Source organism: Neolamprologus brichardi, chromosome 5 (assembly GCF_056152115.1).
Source record: "Neolamprologus brichardi isolate AB-2024 chromosome 5, ASM5615211v1, whole genome shotgun sequence".
NCBI lineage: Eukaryota > Metazoa > Chordata > Actinopteri > Cichliformes > Cichlidae > Neolamprologus > Neolamprologus brichardi.
In genome coordinates this window covers 20039028-20063808 of record NC_142108.1, presented here as the reverse complement: position 1 = coordinate 20063808, position 24781 = coordinate 20039028, and the positions used below count along the sequence as shown (strand labels likewise).

General features: G+C 38.9%; 1 protein-coding gene across 1 annotated transcript in view; it reads right to left on the bottom strand.

The window, feature by feature from the left end:
• Window positions 1–24781, bottom strand: part of grm2b (glutamate receptor, metabotropic 2b) — a 27876-nt gene extending 3095 nt beyond the window's left edge. Inside the window, exons 1-4 of the mRNA XM_006783131.3 lie at window positions 24189–24781; window positions 19535–20162; window positions 3622–4459; window positions 1825–2888 (exon numbers count right to left, since the gene is read on the bottom strand). Of these exons, the coding sequence (XP_006783194.1) occupies window positions 1825–2888; window positions 3622–4459; window positions 19535–20044 (2412 nt within the window). The 5' untranslated portion in view covers window positions 20045–20162; window positions 24189–24781. The remainder of the gene's footprint in view (window positions 1–1824; window positions 2889–3621; window positions 4460–19534; window positions 20163–24188) is intronic.

Below are 24781 nucleotides of genomic sequence, written 5' to 3'. Positions count from 1 at the left end.
TCTTCCCACCCCACTGGTTACCCCTGCAGTCCAGGAACTTCTATTTGCAGAACCACAGCATGAAGTGAAATCTCTCCCAAACATACTGCACAATAACAGCACTGCAGAAATATGAGAAGTCATCATGCATTTCAACTTCAAAAATAAGTAGTGAAACGCACCACCAGGACTCCTGGTAACATAACTTTGCCTTCTCTCTGCAGCTCCTAATCCTTTTCAGACATAAAGATAACTTTCTAGCAGCTATTCCCTTTAAACAGATTACACAAGTAATTAGAAACCACCAGTGTTTGCAAGAGCACAACATGAGCTGTATTTGTATGATGTATGTAATTGTTAGACATTTGCATTTAATGTTGTTTTAGCTTATTACTCTTTCTTAAATTTCCTTCCCTTTTATGAAGCACAATTTAATGTGCTTTAATTTAGCCTTTATAGGTTGTTTACTCACTGTTTTATTACCCAGTGAGTAAAGTTCATACTACAGAAACTGTACTGTAGAAAGGAGACGGAAAAAAATTAAAGGTTTTGAACATGAAAGAAAATGTGTCTACATAACAGTAAAACCTTGGGCTCATCATGATTCACTAGGCTACCCTCATTACGATATTACCGTGTTATCCAACTCTAATTTGAAATGTGGCAGCTGAACCCACAGCCATTGTTATTGTTGTCACACAGAACCAAATCATCAAGATCTCCAGTGCAGTGTGAAACCCCTCATTCCTTCAGTTAATCTCTCAGTTGCAATTTTAGTATGAAGCCTTATTTCCTACAAAATGTATCTGGTCTCTTAAGGGCCACTAAGGATCAGGAAAGTTGGCTTTTGGTTCATGGATCGAGTACCCAAAAGGCTGCTTACAACAGACATGAAAAGCCAGAGGTTTCTCATGATACAAACCTTGTGTGACCCTAGACCTCCCCCCTATCTGTTTGCACAACAAAGGCCTTGTTGCACACTTCGACCAAAATGCTGTGACAGTAGCCTTGGGACTGCCTAAGGCATCAGCACTCATAACTTACATGGTCTGTCAGTTTTATGCTTAATGTTTTGTCTTATTTATCCTATGTCACATTGCACAAATAAATAAATGCATTTATATATGCAGCTATTAATAAGACAAATATTCTCATTTATGGCTTGCTATATGGCTAAAGTCACAATGCATATTGAGCATGTTTATTCAGTGTAGTTTGAGACTAAATTTAGCCTGTAGTGCATCAAGCATAATGTTTTTTTAAAGGCTAAATGCTGCAAAAACATTATCCCCATGCGACAATTCTGTAGCAGATTTGTCAAATTTCCTATTAGGGAGGTAGTGCCACAAAATGGGCAACAGTAGGCCGCTCAAAATGATTATTAATACAGACCATAATGTTGCTTATTGTGTTCCCTGTATGGGTTCCCACTGGGATTTAGCCTAGTTTTTTAAAAACAAAACCTATTGTAAATCTCTAGAATCCATCTCTTAGCTGAAAAAATGGGTCAAAGAGCATTTAGTAATGCCACGGTTTAATGAATCAATCTGACTGTCTTTAACTATTTCCATGGGTATATTCAGACCTGATCTGCCTCCAGTCTTTGTTGTTTTCTTGAAAGATCCTTCAACTCACATGAAAAGAAAGCTTTCATGAGTCTTGGTGAAGGTGATCAAATGGAATGTGAAAGTGACACCTTCTTCAGGGATGGTAAAAACACAGGGGACAGTCATTTATAGACTTTGTTTGCACTACTCCACATAAATTGGCTTTAGAGGTTTATAGAAAAATGAATTATAAATACTCAATTTGCTATTTATCAGAAAAAAAATCCTGGATAGTTACCCTGTAGTCACTGGCTGTGACGTAGAAGATAGGCTGAAAGGCAAGCCAGATGATGCAGGTGGTGTACATGGTAAACCCAATGAACTTGGCCTCGTTGAAGTTTTCGGGACACTTTCTTGTCTTGAAAGCGTAGACGGTGCAGAGGATGATGAGAATGCAATTGTAGGTGAGAGAGATGAGCATGCTGGTGTCCCTACTGTTGCACTTGAGCGTAACAATGTTTCTCCTCTCTGGGCTCACCTCCTTTCGAACCCCTGGCACCTCCACAAGCAGCCAGATAACAGCCACTAGAAGCTGGCAGGAGATAAGAGCACCACAGATTGCTACCTGGGAGGCCGGGCTGATGAAACGTGGCCGCTGCGCTCCATCCTTTACCCCACTGAAGATGCGAGCGATGCGGTTCGTCTTGGTTAGGAGAGCTGAGTAACATACTGCGAAGGAGGTCCCCAGGCCTAGACGGCGTAGGGTGCAAACAGCTGTGGAAGGCTTGGTGATGTAGATAAAGGTCATGCTGTAGCACATCAGCACTCCCAACAACAGGATGTAGGAGAGCTCACGTCCACTTGCTTTAACCACCGGTGTTTCATTGTGCTTGAAGAATACGCCTACTACTGACAGGGTACACAGTATGCCAAGGCAAGAAATGGTAACAGGCCCAATAGCCCAGGCATCCTCCCACCGGATGTATTCTTCAGGCAGATCATAGCAGCCAGTCAAGTTAGCCAGAGGCCACTGACCGAAACTACAGTCAGCACAGGTGAACTCATCCTGCAGGTACTGGTAGGACTGACAGGGAATACAGATCCAGCAGCACACATCACCAGGCTGCATGCTCTTCACTTCATTCTTCCTGCAAGGGTCACTACATTGGGAGGTTGGTGGCACATCACCACGCCAGGGCACCATGGTGGTATTCAAGGTCAGGTTCTGGTCCCAGTAACCAACTTTCTTGTAGACGAACTTCCCCTCTTCTTTGTGGTAATGAAAGATGTTGTAGCGGCTTATGCCATCACCAACTGAATCAAAGCGCACCATGTTCTCTGTGTCTGCAGGTTTGAATGGTGCTGGTGGGAAGCATAAAATACAGCAATGAAGACTTAAAGGAAATATAAAGGATTTAAAAATTCAAAGTCAGGAATATACTACTACTACTACTACTACTACTAATAATAATAATAATAATAATAATAATTCTGAAGAACAGTGCTATGTTTTTGTATAATTTAAATTACTTCATAAATTATTTTTTTTTTCTGCTATTTCATGTAACAGGAAATGCAAATGCACTGCGTTATATACAGCTTTTCCTATCAACACCTCTAAGCCCTTTATACTACAAGTCACATTTTTAACATAAAACAGTTTCACGCATATGTTGTTAGAGTTCAGGAGGGCAAGGCACTTTGACAGCAAATTAGAAGATCCAAGGATCCAAACCACTGACCTTGGGATCAATGCACCTATTCAACACCTATTCAACCTCCTGAGCCACAGCTGTTCTCTGAATTTGTTCATTCATTCGTCCTTCAGTACTATTTTAGGAAAAGTATGTTCTAGATATGTTCCCTGCCCGCTGTTTCTTCAGTGCCAATTCATGGATTATTTTTTGCTAAGTGAATAATTACAAAGCCTTTCTCTGCTCAGCAGAAGTTGTTTGCTTAATCCTGTGTCATGGCTCTTTGCAACCCTTATTTCCTTTGTGTCCATGGTGAAATATATACCACTTCCAACCATTTAAAAAACATGGTAAATTCTTTTTTTTTTTTCATGTTTGTTGTTTACTTATGTTGTGCATACCTTCAAATTTGGTCTTCAAGATGAACTCCTTGTAGAACCTTTTGCCATTACCTGGTTTCATAGCATCGCAGACCTTAGATGTGTTGGAGCACACTGCTTGCCTCATGTTGTGCAGGGCATAGGCCATCGCATAGACTGCGTTCACCACAAACATGATTTTGGATTCCTGTTCGAAAGTTCCATCTCGTAAGCTGTAGTCAGCACAGCCAGGCTCCTGTAGGCTGCAGTCAAACCGGTGCTCCCAGAACTCCCTGAACCACGGGTTCCTCATATTGGTCGATGGGTTCAGTTTGGTAAAGTAGTCTTCAAACTCTCTGACAGGATAGGAGGCTAGTTCAATGGTGAAAGCTCCATCTGCTGCAGTCTCGCTGCCCCTCACCACACCCTCCTGTGCTCCCCACCCATCACTGGCCACCCAAGTGAAAGTGACATTCATTCTGGCAGCAGCCACAAGGAGCTCGCGAGCGTCCTCACTGCGCGTGAACAGGATGACAACCTTTGCGTTAGACTTTTGTTGCAAGGAGCGGATCACATTCTCATAGCCCTGGCGGTTCATGGAACGACTCACTTTGGCTGAAGTGGCAATGCAGATTTGGCGAGAGCGGGCCTCCTGCTGGAAGGCGTCAATGCCTGTTTCACCATAGTCACCCTCTGATGCTACTGTTGACACGTATGTCCAGTTAAAGTAACGCAGAATCTCAGCCATTGCTTTAGCTTGGTAGAAGTCAGGGGGCACGGTGCGGGCGAAGTAGTCATAGCGGGTTTTATCACTGAGCTTTGCACTAGTAGAGGCATAGCTGATCTGAGGGATCTGGAACAGTCGCAGGAGGTTAGCCACCTGAGGAAAGCAAAGAAATGAAAATGCTATCAAAACAGCCTCATCACATCCTCTCATATATATATATTATACATACACAGGAACTGCTGGGAAAAAAGGAAATAGGTGCAGTGATATATTGAAATATATTTAAACATAAATAAAAATACAAATAAGGGGAAAATAGTTTGTACAATTCTAAAAGCTTGAAAGTCAATATTTGGTATGAGCATCTTTATTCTTTAACACAGCCTAAGCTCTCTTAGGCAGGCTTTCTTTTCTAATCTTTGATGAGTCTACAGGTATAGTTCTTCAGGCTTCTTGGAGGACATCCAAAGCATTTCTTTGGATGTTGGCTGCCTTTTGTTTTGTTCTCTGTTGTGATGATCCCACACTGCTTCAGGAATGTTGAGGTCCAGGCTCTGGGGAGGCCAATCCATGACTGATAGTGCTGCATTCTGTGCTTAGCCAGGTATGGTTTTACTGCATTGACCCCAACCGGTCGCAGCAGACGGCTGCCCCTCCCTGAGCCTGGTTCTGCCAGAGGTTTCTTCCTGTTAAAAGGGAGTTTTTCCTTCCCACTGTCGCCAAAGTGCTTGCTCATAGGGGGTCATTTGATTGTAGGGGTTTTCTCTGTATGTATTATTCTAGGGTCTACCTTAAAATATAAAGCACGTTGAGGCGACTGTTGTTGTGATTTGGCGCTGTATAAATAAAATTGAATTTAATTGAATTCATTGGCAGAGTGTTTGGGATCATTTTCATGCTGAAAATGAAGATGCTACCACAAAGACACATTGCATGATGGATCAAAATCTGATGGTACTTTGCTGTGTTCATGTCCATCAATTTTGACAAGATCCCCAACACCACTAGCGACATTGCAGACCCTAACCATGACAGTGCCTCCACTGTATTTTGTATGTCAGATAAGCCAAGTGATTATTTGCTGGAATTTCAGAAAAAGGCTTGAACTGTACACTGATGTGCTCCCAACACTACAAAGTTGAACAAGATTTTTTAAACATACAGTCACATTTGTTTAAATTTATTAAATAAACCTATTCTTTTAATTGTACTTTTTAACCTGTCTTGCATTACACGTAGATGTTTTTTAATTCTTAATTACAAAAATATAGGTTCCAAAATAATTAATAATGAAGAGTGCAAAGTGGTCATTGTTTTGCTGTAAAATGTATAATAAAGTGTAGAAATTAATTAATTTACTTATAAGTCCTGCATTAAGTATTTATTCATTTATTTATATATTTTTAAGCTATTCTACTTTTTGACTTGTATATTCTGTTTGTAGTTTAAGTGGAGCCATTAAATGCAGATCAGCCATCTGTCTGATAGTCTGATTCAGCCCAGCGGTGGAGACTGGTTGTGGAAACAGCAACAATTCAGTGTTTCTCTATCTCAGACTGCTTATTGTGTCAGAGATCCACATCACCAGCAGCCAGTGCCACAAATCGATTCAACAATAGTGCAGATAACAACAGCAACAATGGCAGACAGATATGAGTTTTATCAGTGGGATTTTTCTGTTTTCTCCACTTGAGCCATTCTGTCAAGTTATTGGGGGAAGATTTTGCTGGGACTTATGATACCCATGTAACCCAGATAATACATTAATTTCCTCCTGGAGCTGATTGCTGGTGCTGCTGAGTTCACCAGGGCTAGATGATAATCTTTGACTGACAACTCAGCGTGGCATCCTTGTTGAACACAAGCCTGCAGAAAACGACTGTGTTGTAGTCATACCATAAACTCATGGCAATTATTTTCCCACACAGTATTACAGTGCTATGGCAGCAAGGCAGTAAAAACTTGTCATTTTCCAGGAATTCCCTATGAGACACAGTGGTGATTAGTGAATACCCATGGGCTTCAATGTGACCGCCTCCTCCCTCAAGCACCACTATTTGCCTGGAGGCTTTCCAAACAATGGCATCCCCGTGTATGTAATTGGAACCTACTACACTAACTCCAAGCCCCAATTAAAGTACCATTTTGTCTCCCATGTCTCTCATTCCAGCTCACAAAAACCTAAACAGAGCTATTAGTCCTTTCTGTGATGATATAAATCATATTTATTATCCTGCATACACACCAAGTATACAGTTTTCTGCATGTAGCATGTTCCCAGATCATGTTACTCAGTAATATTTTGTTAACCTTGAGATGTAAGTTATTATTATTTGGTGCTATATATAAAAACATCCATCCATCAATCCGCTTATCCTTTTCAAGATAAGCTGTCTTATCCCAGCTGTCTTAGGGCGAGAGGCAGGGTACACCCTGGAGAGGTCGCCAGTCTGTCGCAGGGCTAACATAGACAGAGACAACCATTCGCACTCGCATTTATTCCCACATATGGGTAATTTAGTGTTTCCAATTTACCTAACCCCATTGACGGCATATCTTTGGATTGTGGGAGGAAGCCGGAGAACCCAGAGAGAACCTATGCAAACACGGGGAAAACATGCAAACTCCACACAGAAAGACCCTGGCCTGATGGTGGAATAGAACTCAGGAGCTAACCACCATTAATTTAATTTACCAGCTTTTTTATTAGGTACGCCTCTTTGTCTGCTCAATAGTGCACCTATTAAATCAGCTAATCACATGGTAGCAATTCATTGCATTTAGGCATGTTAAAGACAACCTGCTTAAATTTAAACCAAGAGCCAGAAAAAAATCAAGTCAGAAGCACGAAGTTGAGATAAACAACATTAAAGTATGGAATCCCCATTGTGGTGATGGTATTATGGTGTGGAGGATACTTTAGCAGTAGTATTGTTGATGACCAATAACAACCACTTTATGACAACAGTGCTCCCATCTTCTGATGGCTGCTCCTAGCAGGAAAACATGCCTTCCAACAAAGTTCAAATCAAACTAGTTTCAAAAACATGGCAATGAATTCACTGTACTCACACGACCTCCACAGTCACCAGATCTCAGTCCAATAGAGCAGCTTTGGGAAATGGTGGAACTCAAGATTCACATCATGGATGTGCAGCCAACAAATCTGCAGTAACTGTGTAATGTTATCATGAAAATATGGACCAAAGTGTCTGAGTAACATTTCCAGCACCTTGGTAACTGTATGTCACAAAGAATTAAAACAGTTTTTTTGGCTAAAGGGGATTGATATGGTGCTAGCATGGTGTAACTAACAAAGTGCCTCATGATTGTATATATCAGGTCAAAACACAGACGTGAGACTACTTGGTATTGTGAATGCAATCCACAGTAGGCTGTTAAGCCTAAAAAAATCACACTAATCCCTATCTGCAAGTTGCCATCTGCTTAAACTTTTTAAGCTAAAACACCCAAAAGCTAAGAAGCAGCATAAAATACACCACAACCTCCTGAGGGGAGAAATGGAGTAAATATGATGTATTTTGGCATAGAAACTGTACCCAGTAGTATTCTTTCCAGTGATCTAGTGTGGTCTCATGCAGTTATTTACACTGAGATATGTCTATTGTTGAGACATAGGTAAGCCTGATTAAATCCACTGATTAAGGTTATGCTGCCTGGGATGTATACACCATTTATGCAAGCTAACATGTCAGCAATCACAATGAGCCAGTCAGTCACACTTGCATGATAATAAGGTAGTTTCTTCTTGCAGGGTTTTTTTAGACAGGCAGTTGGCCTTCATCAATAGATTCTTGGAGAAGCTTGACAGCGCACCTTTCAGGACGGCACTGGAGTGTGTGACAGTAACCGTCTGTTCATCCTCATGTGGTATTTCCCTCTTGTTCTCTCAGTCGGATAGAAACACCCACCGCACCGGCTCAGGGGAAGAGACACCAAAAACTCTAGACTTGTATTTTATTTTGTGATTAAGTCACATAGCTTTGGAGGACTGTACACTTTCACTGACACTCATTTATTTTATTTAGTTAAGACCTGGTTCCTTATTTTACAAACTTATAACTCAGGCTTTTAACTTCAGTCAAACTCATATTAAGTCTTCTCTATATAGAACTTTTTTTATTTTTAAGTTTGTGCATAATGAAGAAAGGTGAAATATTATCATATATGAAGCAACCATAATCAGATCTCTAGTGATGAACCAAACCAATATAGGTTGTTTGCATCAACTGCAGAAAAAAAGGGGAGGAAATGCCCAAAAGTATTTCCAAAATTACACATAGTTCTGATCATAATTAAAATTGTACATTCACAAAGCATATTTACACAGCAGTCACAACTACAACTGGGGGAGGGGTGGGTATTTTCCACCAATCATGAGCGATCTTTAAATTGAAACTCTTTTCAGATGTAGAAGTAACATGAGCTGTGCCCATTTATTTTTTGAGGACAGGTTTATTATTACATAACTGCAATATTATTTGCATAATTAGTTTACAGAGCTCATTAGAATTACAAGTTATTTTTAATATATCATAGTTATTATGGAAGTACATTAAATAGTTAAGGGTTGTTTTGGGTCTGTTGTTAAGGAGGCTCATTAGTCCAGCCAGAATCTCTATAACAGGAAAAAAACAGAGAAAACGCTCTATTACACTGCACAGGAAGTGCTTTCATGACTACCAATTTATACATAAACTAATATTTTTATTAAAAGGCTGTAGGTCTTTATATGTCAAGAGAAAGCTGTTTGGTAATCAACATTTATTTCATTGGCATGTTTATGTTGACTGATGCCATTACCTTGAATTATTATTTAAATGTTGTAAAACTTTACAACTTTCGGGTCACTGAAGGTAAAAATGATGCTTAAAATTGTTGGTTGTATTCAGTTATCATGATATATTTTGTAAGTTTTGGTAATTATATTTGGTTAATTGCAACTTAAAATGACTGAAATACATTTCGACCCTTAAATTTTGGCAAACATGGCCCAAATGGGGATATGTGCTCCTTTTTTAGATGATTATTATTATTATTAAACTTTTCGTCCAGTTTTGATTAAATTATGCTCAAATGAACTGGAACTTTATCAAGTGTGAAATGCAATTGTCAAATATTAATTCTTTTATTATATCTGACCTTGAAATTGTCCTTCAAAGTAGTAGGAAACCTAATAATGCTTAAAGGTAAAGTTACATATACACATATAGACATACATCCCACAAGTGAGCTGCTGTTATCGCTTGCTGCATTGATCAGGTAAAGCATATACCCTAAGGCTATTGCAGAGCCTGAGCTTGAATCCTCCCTGAAGCCTTTTACTATGTATATTCCCAGCTCTCTCTCTCTCTCTCTTGGCTTGCCTGACACCTCTTCATTGTACTATTTTAATAAACACTAAAAAAAAAAAAAAAAAAAGCCCCCAAGTAATATTTTCATTTTCTTTCAGAATAGGATATTGAAAGTACTGTGAGTAGAAGTTGCAACAGTTGAACAGATATAAACCTTTTCTCTACTGGTGCGCTACATTGTTAAAAATTTGAATAAATCTGAATGTGGAGACATCCAAAGGCCGACATTTGGCTGAATGATAAAACTAACATATCGACATATCATAATGTTCTGAAATTGTGTACTGGAGAAAGTGATGTTTCTTCATGTCACATCATCCCATTCCACGTTTTGATCTGGCCTTGTAAGATGGGCTCTAAAACTGGGTGCAGTTTTCTTTTGAACTGTGTGATGTAGAAAAACAATCCTGCTACGATTTCTAATGTAGATCTAATGTTTCAAATTAAGTCTTTCTTTCTCTAATTTTTAAATTTGTACATAATAATGAAAAATTATCATACAAAAAATTGTTGACTAGTGATTGTATAAGATTTTTTTTACGGTCATTATTTATGTTCTTTTGGCCTAGCAATTCAGTTACATAGATATTTTAAGTGTATCAGTTATTTGTATTGTATTTCTATCTATCCCAGTTGGTCATGTAACTTATATTTCAAACATTAACATCCAAAAGAGCACCATCAGTTTCCAATGTAAAAATATTACAGAATGACTGGTTTTCATGTTAATTAAAAAAACAACAACATTTAATTCCGCAAATTTTGTCTACCACAGCCCCCTCCCTGAGCAGTTTCCATTCCATCAAATATATTGCATGAAAAATAAACCATGACCACATGTTCTGAGTAGCGTTGTGTGTAAAAAAAAAAAAAAAAAAAAAAAGGGGGGGGGGGGGGGGGACTGTGTTTCTATTTCAAGAAGAAAGTTAGTCGCCAAAGTAAAGGAATCTAAGAATATAGTTAGACAATGGCCAACATCAGTCAGTAATATGCATCATGTAGTTTAGACCACATTTGGAGGAAGCATTAAAAAACTGAAACAGCTGGAACATGGACAGAGACTTTCTAATATGTCTTATAATATGTTTCAGGATGGAAATCCCCAAAGATCGAACTGAGTCCTGTAGTAGATACAGCAGATGACACAGGTTAAATTTGCGCATATATGGTTTTGCTGCTGAATTAAGTACAATGCATTTAAATTGTATTAGTTAAATTCAAATACTGAAATTGATAGAAAAGGGTTGAGTGCAAAAATAAATATGCAGTGTAAATCATTAAACATGTTAATTACTGATATTTTTAATCAAGCTGCTAAAAAGTACATGGTAATTAAATTCTTGGGCAAACTATAGAGTTCATTTAATTTAATAAGAATTGATTTGTTGCTACATTAATGATACATGTCATTTTAAAAAACAAAAAGAACAACAATAACAATAAATGTACTAAGTCTGAGCTCCACTAAGTCCTTGTTTTTTGTAGGCTATGCAAAAACACATCAAAGGTAAAAGAAAAATAAACCTAAAAGTGATATAACTGTAAATGAATCGGAAAGCAGTTTGTATGGAGCTCTTTGAATGTTCAATCTATCATTTGAATATGATAATTTATCGGTGCACTGAAAGATATGAGAAAATGGTTGTTAATGAAAATAACAGCTTAGCATCATTTTAATGTATGCAGCATTTTAAACTTTGATCAAAACACTCACTGAGAGGGAGCAGCACTAAGGCTAAGTTGTTCTGCTCTACTGTGAAGAGACAGCTGAAACAGCAGAACACCGGTGGTGACTTAATTGACTGTGCAACATCAAACAGACACATAGTTTACACTAAAAATGTTCGTTCACTTCGGTCTAGTTTGTTTTTCTCTTATGGCAAACCCAACACCAAGTGTGAACCTCATGTTCAGCTGCAGAGTCTCTCTGCAGTTCTCCAAACCTTCTTCAAAACTGAAAACTCCAATTCAGATGAATCAACATCCTTCTGCTTGCTATTCTTTCCACTTGGAGCTATACACACACACACATAACACACACACACACACATACATATATCTATATATATCTATATCTATATCTATATATATATATATATATATATATATATATATATATATATATATATATATATATATATATATATATATATATACAGTTACCAGTCTTTTAGGGTATGTCTCTACCAGCTTTGCACATCTAGCGACTGAAATTCTTGCCTATTCTTCTTTGCAAAACAGCTCCAGCTCCAGCTACTTGCGTGTAAAGGATCCAAAGGGACTATCAAAAAGTAAACTAATTTTCAGACACTTATGCAGTGCCACATTTCACCAAACAGATCGTGTGAACAAGGGCACAGGGCACTGCACAAGAACCTCAAATAATGTTCTATTTATTTATGATAAAGTGATTTGAATTTGGCAATACACTCCAGGAAGTCACTATCACCTCAGATTCTAAATGTAAGTATATATGGCCACAAACAGACCCATATTTAAACAACTGAACTAAGCCACAGATACAAACACACAAACCCACAAAAACAAAGGGCTAGACCTATTCACGTGTACTTTATATAAGACCATGTCATGCATGCATTTATGTCTGTGGATCCCAGCCGGCTGTAATCAAAATCTGATATCACAGCTCATATAGCTGGCGATGCAAAGGCAGAAAGGATTGTTTGTTGAATTGCTTGCATGAGCTATTTCAGGAACAGGCAAATCTTCATATTAAACATACACCTATTATTTCCTCCCACCAGCAAAACAATACTCACCACACGAGCAACCTTTTGAGCCACACTTGAGAACAGGAATACATCTGCTCTTTATCGCCTCCTTAGAAAATAATGCTTTGATATATCACTTCTAGCTCCTAGCACTTCTGAACCAGCTTGATAGGTTTGGCAATTTTTACTGTTATTAAGACTGAAGTGCAGTGCTCCTGTCACACAATCTTCAGCGCTAAATTTTAAATAACAGCCACGGGTTCTGCGTAAAGACTCATTTTTTATTTATGTGATACTAAAAAACAACAGCTCTAAGACGGGCGAGATGAAGGGAAGTGCATCGAGGCACAAATAGGCTAGCACTGTTATTGACTGTGTGGGTCTTGACTCGAACCAGCTTTCCAGTCATTACAATGTTTTCCTTCACTTTGAATGACATACTGATGTGCTAATTAGAGAGCTGCAATGTGTTCTCTGAATGTGCTAAAATTTTCACTTCTAAAATAACCGAAAATAACCGGTCTTTTGAAGTTAACACCAAAGCAAGGTTGGTTTTAGTTTTTTGTTTTACCCGACTTGCTCTGTGAGCGGGGGAAAACAGAATAAAGACAGAGTTAATAAAACACTGCACACCAAACGTATTAAACATCGATATGTGGCGGGACAGATGTTATAACCTGAAATTATTGAGGACCTTCCCAGATGCTTCAGCAATGATAAAATAGAGTTTATCTACCGGTCTTGAAGGATTTAGTTGGTGTTTTTTGAGTATAATTTCAAAATATTACACCGTTAGATGTCTGCAGTCTTGATGTCTGGAGACTGAAGGGAGATAAGTTGATATTGTCATATTACATGCCAGGGATGGTTCATCTTGTCCATAAATTCTGATTAAAAAAAAATTTTAATGTCAAAAAAGTAACCCAAGATTTACAACAATTTTTTTCCCAATCCATACATGAGTTAATGTAGGTACAGATTAGATACAAGCAGCTGGGCTGTGCATATAGTCTGTGCAGTGGATTGATCTGCTTCAGAGCTCTGCGTGTTGCATTTTTTATCTTCAACATAAAGTTAATGTTGAAGATAAACTTGTGGCTATGCCTCTAAGAAAATGTCATTTTTTAATTGTTCAGCTACCCAAGCATAAGACATTATGGGAACACATTAAAATTATTTAATTGTTTTTCTTAAATGATTTCTCTGTGATGCTAAGCTAAATCCATAGGTGTAAAATGTGTGGGCTGCTGGTTATGAATCATAGATGCTTCTATATGGCTAACATCCTGTTTGGCACGGCAAACTATTTTCAAAAACTTCAACTGTGAGAAGACATAACAAAGACAACAAAATACACTGGGATGAGCAAGGCAGCGATGCAAGCCTTCTAAATGTTGCTGGGCTAATTATGAACAAATCCTTTGAGACTAAAGAGAAACTGGCTCATCTCCCACCATCGTTACCACCTCTTGTCCTTGGCCCTATCACAGGCAGCATCAGCCTTTTCCACACGCAGGTGGGCACATCCCTGCCAGCCAATGGAGACATATCCCGCAGATGGGAAAAGCAGCTTCTCTCAAAGTTCCCCAGGATGGTCTCTGGCACTCATCCTCCTCTGTTTTATAATGCCCTTCATCTCCACAAAGTGCTTCTCTGGGATAAATGGGGACTGTGAAGACAGTGACCTCTCAAAAAAATCCCACCATGGGCTTCAAGCCACTCTCATGGCTCGATTCATTAAAGTGCCCAGGAAGTGAAGGCACTCACAAAGAGACTGTTGAGCATCGTGACAGTAGAGGTATGTATTCAAATTTATACAAAAACAAAAAAGCAGAGTTTCTTTTTTAGCCTTTGTGACTGTGTGGCTGCTGAAGATTCATTCACAAGGAAATAGACAAAAAACAAGCTGTTCTTTTGTCAAGGCAACATTACTCGCTATGAAAGGAAGCCCTGAGTGTAATGAAGGCTTTAGAAGATTATGGTGCTGGATATCCTCAGTCCCTTTCTTTCTTAACTCTCCATTCAGCCTTAACACACTCTGACGAAGCATTCATCTCTGCAAGAACTCTGCTAAGGTTGGATCATATTCTGGCTGTAGCACAACTGAGTGTTATCTATACTCCTCAATGCATGGTGATATGCAAAATGAGACAGTTCAGCTGTCATACTTTATATTTAAAGAAATACTAGATTTCAAAGTGAAAACCATACAGCCTGCAGTTATAAAGGATAAAGGACTCAGTTATTTAAAACATTGGCTTGACACTATGGCAAACATTACTGATGACTTTTTCTATTGAAGTGTTGACACGTGATATTTATAAGTTAACATACAAAGCTTTGTAAGTGACCTAGAGTACTACACAAAAGTCTTGATCTTTGTTTTACTTTGGACATTGGTTGCTTTTTCACTCATTTTCATTTTCTTATAGCTGACTCACGTTCAGACTAATGTTTTTCTTTGTCTGTTGCTTAGTACAGACCAATAAATTATTCAAACATAAAAAAGGCACCTAACTCAAGGGATGGACCAGTGTTGTATCAACATATAATAAGCAACTTGCAAAGAACCAATTTTAAATTGTATCATTAGTCACTTTGGCACTAGCAGCCTTTCGCAAACACATAATTTGTTCCCATTTTGTTAGTTTAATCTACAAAAAAAATAAAAATACCAAGGACACCACAGTTTGACCGGCATAAAACTGTACTTCTGCTTCAACAAAGTGATTCCCAAAGAGCTATTAGCCAAAAACCGGGCATATCTCAGCATGGTGTGAAGTTTGTCATTAATAAATTTGAGGAAAGTTGACAAGTAGAGGACAAGTAGAGCATGTCTTTTATCTTATCTCATTCCCATCACCCTCGAACAGTCACAGCAGATAACTGCCCCTCCTTGAGCCTGGTTCTGCTGAAGATTTCTTTGTATTAAAAGGGAGTTTTTCCTTCCCACTGTCACCAAATTGCTTGCTTATAGGCGGTTGTCTGATTGTTGGGGTTTCTATTATTGTAGGATCTTTATCTTACAACATTAAGCACCCTGGGGTGACTATTGTTGTGATTTGGCACTATATAAAAAATTTTAATTGAATTTACTTGAACTGACAAAAGAAGAATTGTCAGGTCAAAAAACTATGCACAGCAAATAAACAGTGTCTGAAAGTCATGTCCGTGACAAATAGGGGGAAAAAATCCAGCATGTACTGTTCACTGAAGCCTCGTCAGAAATGGTCTCAGTTGAAGCATGGCTTTCAAGAAGCCATTCTTAAGGAAGGGAAACAGGGAGCAAAAACTGCTGTTGCTTTTCATTAATGTAAAACAGTACATTAACTCATAACACACCGGGGAAAGTAATCTGTTACACTACTTGCTATATTTGTTATACGTTACTGCAGAAATTGACTTGACAGATTATATCATAACCAGTTAACACTATAAACCTGCAGCTACAGGTGATCACTCATCACAGTCTTTGTTATCTGTTGTGGTTCAGGTTCTGGCTGCTGCACTGGGGTAGGCATCACTCAAGTTTAACGTAATTCTGGGTTCTTGGCTGACTTTGTTTTGGCACGCTGTCTTTGCTTGCCAAGAGGGATGTTTTGTTAGCAGAACAGTGCAATTGTTTCTGTCCTGGATGCAGTCTGAATTTCACCATGAAACTCTTGACCTTTCATGCAATCAAAATAAAAGTACTGTCCATATTGCCACTTCTTAAAAACTGTAGATCACTCCACCACTTTCCTCCACCCAGCACACAAACTGAAATAAGCTGATTGTAGCAAACCCACAGGATGAAAAATGTGCTTGATTTTTCTTCTTTCTATTTGCAGTGTGTCGATGACTGAAGAGACTTTGTAGTGCAAGTAACAACAGGAACTGTAATGCAATTACAGAATTTAGCACAGTAACGAGTCAGTTTAGAAGGCATTACACCCAAAGCTGGGTTTGTCAAATTAGAGAAGAACTGGACTGATAATCAACCGTTAACACTTATGGAGTTATACTAATCATCAGTCACCCTAATCATCAGTGTTATCATCAGTATGTGTGGAAGAGGTCAGGAGAAAGGTAGAAAAATGAGTGTCTATTACCTTTTGAAAAGCCCAACAGAGGCTCTGTCGTGGTTTGGGGCTGCATTTCAGCCAGTGGTGTTGGGGATCTTGTCACAATTGATGTAACACACATAAAAGTCCTGCCAGATTTTGATCCACCATACAATACCATCTGGAAAGCATCTAATTGACATTTCTTCATTTTTTACCATGGCAGTGATCCAAAACACACTGCCAACAGAGTAGAAACATACCTGGATAGAAAAATAAACAACAGAAAACTACCAGTCATGGACTGGCCTCCCCAGAGCCTGGATATCAACATTACAAGCAGTTTGGGATCAAGGTTGTGACTAATGTCCAATGAAAAGCTCTGCCCTTCAAGAAACCTGAAGAACTATTCCTGAAGACTACTTAAACACGTTACAAGAAAGGGTTTTCATTAGCTTTAGAAAAGTTGAAAGAAGCCTTTTTTGTTTGAAAAGCAAAGCCACAGCATCCAGTGGTCAAATTAAACACAAAAAACATGAATCAGCAATATAACTGAATAGAGATGTTACTGAATGAAGGACCTGTAATAGGTACAAAACTGTTTTATTAGTCACATACATAAACCCGTGAACCAGTGAAATATAATGTTGGTTTCCACCACAGGAACTAACGGGTTTTTTAGGCCACCATAACCTTTTGTGCCTAGGCAAACTGCCTTTGCAGTACCTTGCAGAGGAGAAAAAGTACCTATTCCATGGTAAGTTCTTCTCATCAGCCACAAAAAACTGCTGAGCATGGACTCATTGCTTACTGGCTGAATTTGGAACAGAAACTTATCAGAAGCAATAAAAAGAATAGTAGATTTCTGAATAGTAAAAAAATCATTTCAATCAAATCAAAAAACATTTGTTATAGGCATTCACAATTATCAGTAGTGAAGCAATCCATATTTATTCAGAACTTAAATTACACCACGGTGTTGCAAAATTACTACATCACCTTGTGAAACTAGTGGTTCCTATGGAAACAGGAATGTAGGAAGAATGGAGGAAAGGAGTCTGTTCAAGTAAGTTAACTTTCACCTTCACCAAGTTCCTGCAATGTAAGGTAGCTATAAGTAGTGAGAAACCTAAAAGATTTAGCAGACAATGAAACAATTTGTTATAAAGCATAAAATGATTATTGCAGTTTTATTATGACAAGGATATTGTTACTCCTGTACAACGAGTCTCCTAATGCCTAAGAGGTTTTGTGTTGTGGCAAAAGCCAGTGCCTCTGTTTGTTTGTGTTTTCATTGTATTTTATTATTGCTGGTTTTCTCTGAGACAAATATCCAGGATAATCCCGGCAGCCAGAATGCTATGCTTTGAGGTCCTTTGACTGAGGAAAAAAGTGGATAGACATTGCCTGTAGAAAGTTGCTGTTAAAACTGGTGATCTTCACTGTGTCACCAACTTTTAATTAAATGTGATGGAACTGTACTGTTTGAACAAACAAATCTGAAGTGCCCCACAGTGTAGTGTTTCAACTGCTGAAAACAAGTTAGAGGGCAGAGCAGTGATATTTCTGGAAAACCACAATAGCATTTTCATTAGAGGTGAACATGTACTACAAATACTTTGTGACACACTGAAAAGGTTCCTGTGGCAAAGATTCCACTGTTGTACTTAACAGACCGCATGACACAAAGTCTTAGGTGGCACAAAACAGGACGAACCCCAAAATCAAAATGCAGAACTTGAGTTATTTTATCATTTCAGTCAGTATTAATTAAATATTTGTGTATAATAAATGACTATTAGCTGGATTAATGATGCTTATCATCTAACAAGTGAACAACTGGAAAACATTGGTTCAGTTATTATCTGAACTCAAATGTGATCATGTTGCCGCACCCCTAAGGCTAATAGACATGATCTTTACTTGTGTATAGTTTACCCAAGGCTTCGCCACATATTGTGTGTGTGTGTGTGTGTGTGTGTGTGTGTGTGTGTGTGTGTGTGTGTGTGTGTGTGTGTGTGTATAACCAAATTATTCCTGAGCACTTTGTCTCGCTAACACTGAGTGCTTCAGTAATTATGTCATGTAAGGGCAATCAGAGTTAATTAATTATGGTCAGATGCACTGCCTCTAGCAACCTTTCATACATGTGTGAAAGGTCAGTTTTCCTTGCAAGGCAGAAATGAAGTTGCTGACAAAGTGATTGATGTGTCTGTGAATGTTGATGCTTCAGACAAAATAATCTCAGTAAATTCTTACTCCAGCCTCTTCTACTGAAGGCTCAATTCTACAGCTTGTGAAAAGTGGACATGCAAGGCTTCTTTTAGCAACTTCAACATGTGAATGAGCATCCACCCCCATGTAACACAATGCATGCTCACAAAATAAATAACTGGAATAATATTGTGAATTAACAAGTTTTTTTTTTAAAGGCGTACAAGTGTTAAGTTGCAAAATATTTGCTCTTGCAATAACAAATTACTTGATTACAGACGCAGACAAAACGCAATCAACTGAAAAGACTACATATACACTTACACACTTAAAGAAGGACTTTGTTTTGGTGAGAGCCCCATAGACAAAGAAGATAATTACCAGAGGCAAAACTTCCGCTCATTGCTGAAATAGATCACTTATTGTGTTTGGGGTGCGTTTTGGATTCATGCTGTTAACTGACACATGCTATGCCTTGCTCTGTAGCTAATTTTGACTGATCATCCAGGAAGTCTGTGGTCCAATTTTGCTAACTGTAATTCTAAAAATATAATTGTATGCATTAGATGGGGACCAATAAGCAAGTATTTCTGTTTCTGCAATGGACCCATGCAGTTTATGGATGCACCTTGCTAACCATGCTTGCTAGCATAGGCTGATAACTTAGCACCTCAACCCCTCACCCCAGATGAGGTCAGTACAAGACATAGAAAACCCACATGATGTACCATAGCTATACCATATGGTATACTATTTATCTTAGTAGAGTGGCATGGCAATTTTGCATGTGTCACAGTTTTCAGTAAAGGCATGCAAGTGCAACTGATGCACTAAACAAAGGTTAATATACATTTGCACACTCACCTGAATTGAAACATCACTGTAAGATCCTCCAATAACCCCTGAGATGGCCAGTGGAACCTCATTTTGAATTGGTCTCGAGCCGTCTGGGCAGATGAAACCTGGGTCGTGCACCTTAGTGAGGGATGCTCTTACAAAATCTAGCGACTGCTCCAGAGCATAAGTGTCTTTCGAGCAGGTGTCCAGGATGTGAGCCCCCAGCTGGAGACCAGGAAGGATGCGATCGCTGGAGTTAATCTCATCAAGTGCCAGCAGCATGGCTTCCAGTCTCTGGATCCCTCTCCCCTCATTGATCTTACCACAGTCTTCCATTCCATCGCCTTTTTCGTGCACCGGGAACAGGCCTCCAATCACCAAGTCCCCATCGACGATGATCTCACGTTTGGCTGAAGGGGGCAGTCTGGAAATACTAAGCAGGACTCCTGGTATCAGCAGCTCGAGAAGGAACACATGGAGAGGCCAGTAATGTGCAGAATTGGCCTGCGACTTGGGGCAGAGCACTGCACTCAGCATGGCAGGACCAGGTAGCTTGATTTAGCAGGTTGAAGTGGAGAGCAGAAGAGGTTCAAACAATTTGGAGGCAGATGTCTTTCAAGTCCTCTGTCAGTGAGTGCAGCATCTTTAATATTTCCTTAAAAAAAGGGGAAAAATTAATATATGTTATCTATCTATCTATCTATCTATCTATCTATCTATCTATCTATCTATCTATCTATCTATCTATCTATCTATCTATCTATCTATCTATCTATCTATCTATCTATCTATTACATTTGTATCCTATTCCTGTGGAGTAAAATGTAACGTCCTTGCCCAATGTCAATGAAATTCTTGAACTAAATATGGGTCAGAGGCCTATTGGTCACTTTTTTGCTCACAGGTTTACTCAAAGATATGAACAGTCATGCTTTTTCTCTCTTATCTTTTTAACTGATTCTTACCTGAACTACAAGGCTTTTTCTTGACTTTCTTGACTTAGAGTCTATAGAATTACTACAGAGAAATGGTTAAGAATTCTATCTGAAGGCTGAAACACGGCCATTATTATTAGAATTTACTTTCTGAAGTGAAACAGAAGACCTTAATATTTTAGTCAGAGTCTCAGCAATTCCAGTGTGAAATAAATAAAATTTTATCTGAAAGACTGACTCAGTGTTACCACCTTCAAGTGACCACATCAAACATTTATTGATATTTAAGGCACCTCTTGACTGAAGCATAATTTCCAGGCAACGGAGATATCACATACACGGTGATTCTCCTCAATGGATGTGGTTGCCATGGAAACATGGTGGGTAAAAAATAAGGGTTGGACTGCAGGGGAGTGGGCAGAGAGACATGTATGCTAATATAAATTCCTATCATGTTGAAGTAAGAGGTTTGGATCTCAACGGGGGTTGTCTGATTAGGTGGGCAGGTTCAATCACAGCGCTCTTAGAGAGCCAATCGTATTTATTCCAAACACAATTATTAATCACATTTATCAAACGCATAGTTCAGAACAAACACATAGATTAAAGTAGATTCATACTGTGGATTGTATTTTTAAAGGCTTGTGGTTTACTTTTCTTTTTCTGCAAATATTATCAGAATTTCTTATCAGAGCTTAAATTTCAGCAGTATTACTCACATAAAGCTCTGAGGGATGTAACAATGGCACATAATATCAACAAAAATTGTCTGTGGGTATGTTTTTCCTTTTTTAAATAGAAGTTGAGCTATCAGAGGAGTCACGCTGGTAAACCCACAGAGCTTGGCAGCAGTTTGGACTAGGCGATGTGCTGCCGCTACGTTCTCCTTTAAGACACAGTGGGAAGCGTATTACTGACTTTTCCCCTTCTGTCACACAGTGTTGTTACTTACATTATAATACTGTATAAAAAAAGATGCTCGTGCATTTACACTTCTTTTATTGGCAGTTCTGTCAACAGTCGTTTCATTAAGTCTGAGTGTGTCCTGTTTCCTGTGCTCACAGAGGCAGAAAACCGTCACAGTGGGTTTCACAGGGACTGGTTACAAAAACACCAGCGACACAAGCATAAGTTCATGCGTGCGTGCATGCTTTTGAACACTTCAGTATACACAGGATACTGTGAATCACACAGGATATTGTGAGGAATATCCTGTGACAGCACAAGCATCTTGAGTGAAAATGAGGAGCAAAAAGTGTAATGAATGCCAAATTTCTTACCAGATAAATATTACATCAGATTATGGGTGGGGAAGTCTTATGGTGCATTGATGAATCTGTACCCATCAAACTAAATTACATGTGGTAATATACAAAGTTACAGCCTCTGTCTCATGTCTGCTGTGTGTCTTGAACACTACGTGCAGGTGTATGGGACTGCTGCAACACATTTGCCCTATTATTAGAAGCAAGGTGAGAAATCAACTTGGAGAGCTCAACTTTAAGAGTCTAATTGGTCTTCAGTGCTGTCTGTTGAGCAGATGTGGGCTTTCCGGTATGAATTAATGGTGCAACAAGGAACAGCCAATTAGGCTGGTCAGTACAAACTAAGCTAAAGTGAGGTTAGAGATGCAGAAGCTCTTCTAAAACCTCTAAGAACTGCAAAGAAATGCTGGCATGGCTGAAGTGGACAGCTATTAAAATCAAATTTCTTCCAATTATTTGCATACATTCTTTAAATGGGAGCAGTATTATCAGCTTACATGAGAATTAAAACATTAACATCTGCTAAAGTAGCTTTTATCAGGCCTCGATCACATCATTAAAACTATCCTGAAACGGCTGTCACACTCACACTGAGCAGCCAAGAGAGTCACACACTCCGCAGCTGTCTGCGCACAATATTCCCTCTGAAAGGCAAGTTCAAAAAGAAAAGACGGCGTGCTTTACTCAGCTTTGAACCATCAGCTAATGCATTACTGCTCCTGCCCAGCACAGAGGATTTCTCCAACATTAGCATAAAGAGGCTTTGAGAACACTATTCCTTATTGTCCTTACTCCTTATCCCGGTATAACTAATGTGTAAAAAATGACTCACCACCCAGTTCCTTTCAGCAGTGATGGTGATTGGCAGGTATAATCATATTATCTACGCAGAAGTACAGTGTTATTTATGTCTGGCGAATGAGCTGAAGAAATGAATGCACCCACCTCCTTTTTTGTTATCATCAGGTACAGACTGAAAAATAATTGTTATAAAACAATAATTTATATTTTTAATTGTTTAAAATGGTGACACAACTCAAAATTTGAAGAGTAGACACAGTCTGCATGCAGTTTTATTGAAAAGTACTCGACATGACATTTAATTTAGAGCCCGATCCACTGCACATGAATCATTAAGCCGGGTGAGTATGACAGCCTAAACAGCGTACTTGTCCTATGACATTTAAAACACTACTTTTCTGTGCTTATCTGATTAAAAACTAGATTTAGGTTTAAAGTTTAGAGGTTACAGTGTTATATAACATCAGATAATAAACTGTCAAAATCTGAAGGTTTCAGTCAGAAGACAATACACAAATCATCCACTTCAAAGCATCAGATCTCTACGTATGAAAATGAACTACAAAAAGAAGAGAAAACTGCAACCTCAATAGCTCATCTTATGATTCCCATCATTATATAATCTCCACTGGGGACCCAGTTTATCCCTCCACCTGGACTTGTCAGCTGAAGGAATTAGGATCCCTCTGTGGTGGCCAGCAGCCAGCTGATTGTTTTTGAATGTGAAATAAATGCATATTTTTCAGAAAAAAAATAGTGCAGTTATTTAATTTTTATAAAATAAAATAAAATAATAAAATAATGCCTTATAAGTATGTTTATTCATAGGTCACACTTAGACTGGGAGACAAAGGGCAGATGTAAGAATTACATGTGCTAGAGCAGATTTTCTTTGTTTCCTCTTGGTGAGCATGTTGGTGAGCATGCTGACACCATCTGATTATAAAATACATAACATCCATCAAGACACCGTGGTGGTGTCTCCCATAATAAATAACTTACCTTTGAGGTAAATCCTACCGTATCACTCCTGTCTGACTCCTGTCATAACAATGTGATGCGTGAGATACGTGGATGATTCCAAAGCAAAAACACTTTCTTCATATTTTGCAATGACTCTATACGTTTACCAGCTGAATTACTTTCCACATTAGGGTCCATCACATTGTTTACGGCACTGTCCAAAAACAAAAGCCCTGATTGGTTTTAGAGGAATCTCTGCCTCACTCAATTATGTAATTTTTATTTGAGACAGTGAATACACTCGGGTCAAGCAGGATTACAACTTCACATATTCATACAGGGAAATGCTAGCACCTCCACAGTAACACGCAGGTATTGGGATGGCTGACAATAAAGTGAAAGAAAGTCTCCTCCTGCTATTTTTGGTTTGTGTTGACAAATAGACTTTGGTGCATCAGATGTGCCTTGTGAGAGGGGGAATGGGGATAAATGCTGGGAAAATCATGAACTGCTGATAAGGTATTATAATAACGGACCTATTGGGAGTAATGTTGTGGCTGTGGGATACATGCTGGGGGGTGGGGGGGCGACGACTTTGTAACAAAAAAAATAAAAATAAAAATGCAAAATCACGTCAGATAGGAAAGACACAAAGTATTTTCTGTGTTAAACCCACCGTCAGTATAACATCAAAATTATGAAGGGACCATTTCTTACCTGTTAGTAGCACTAGGTGTTTCTTCCCGAATGGATTTGAAGGGTTTCTTTGCGCAAGCCGAGCTTCAGTACGTTAGAAACGTGAAGAGCTTAATGTGACGAGCAGATTCCAGATGTTGTTCACTTTGGGCATCTTTGCCAGGCACCGGTTTGGATCTGTCCTTGGTTCTGAAGTGTTCTTCACATTGGTAAGTCTTACAAACTCCTTTCGGTGCCCCCCAACTTGTGCCTGCCAGCCACAGTGACTACAAGCCCGTAGACTACCGCCCAAGTGCTCATATATCCATCCACAAGCGCAGCAGAAGGGCTTCTCTTTGTCTCTGACAGCGAGCAGGACTAAGAGGCAAGTGAGTCTAAATTAAATCATAACCGCGCATTTTTTTAACGTTACATTTCATATTGAGCGTCGTTTCTCTTCGGAAAGTTCGTCAAATTAACTTCAAAACAAGCGGCGCTGAGAAAATCCTGCCGTAGCCCATCGGCTCAGAGACGCACAGCCACTCTCAGCTCTTCCACAGAGATAATGAGCGCGAGAGTCGACACCGTGCTCGTCTCAGAAACCTGACGATGCTTCATACAGCGTTTGTTTGCAA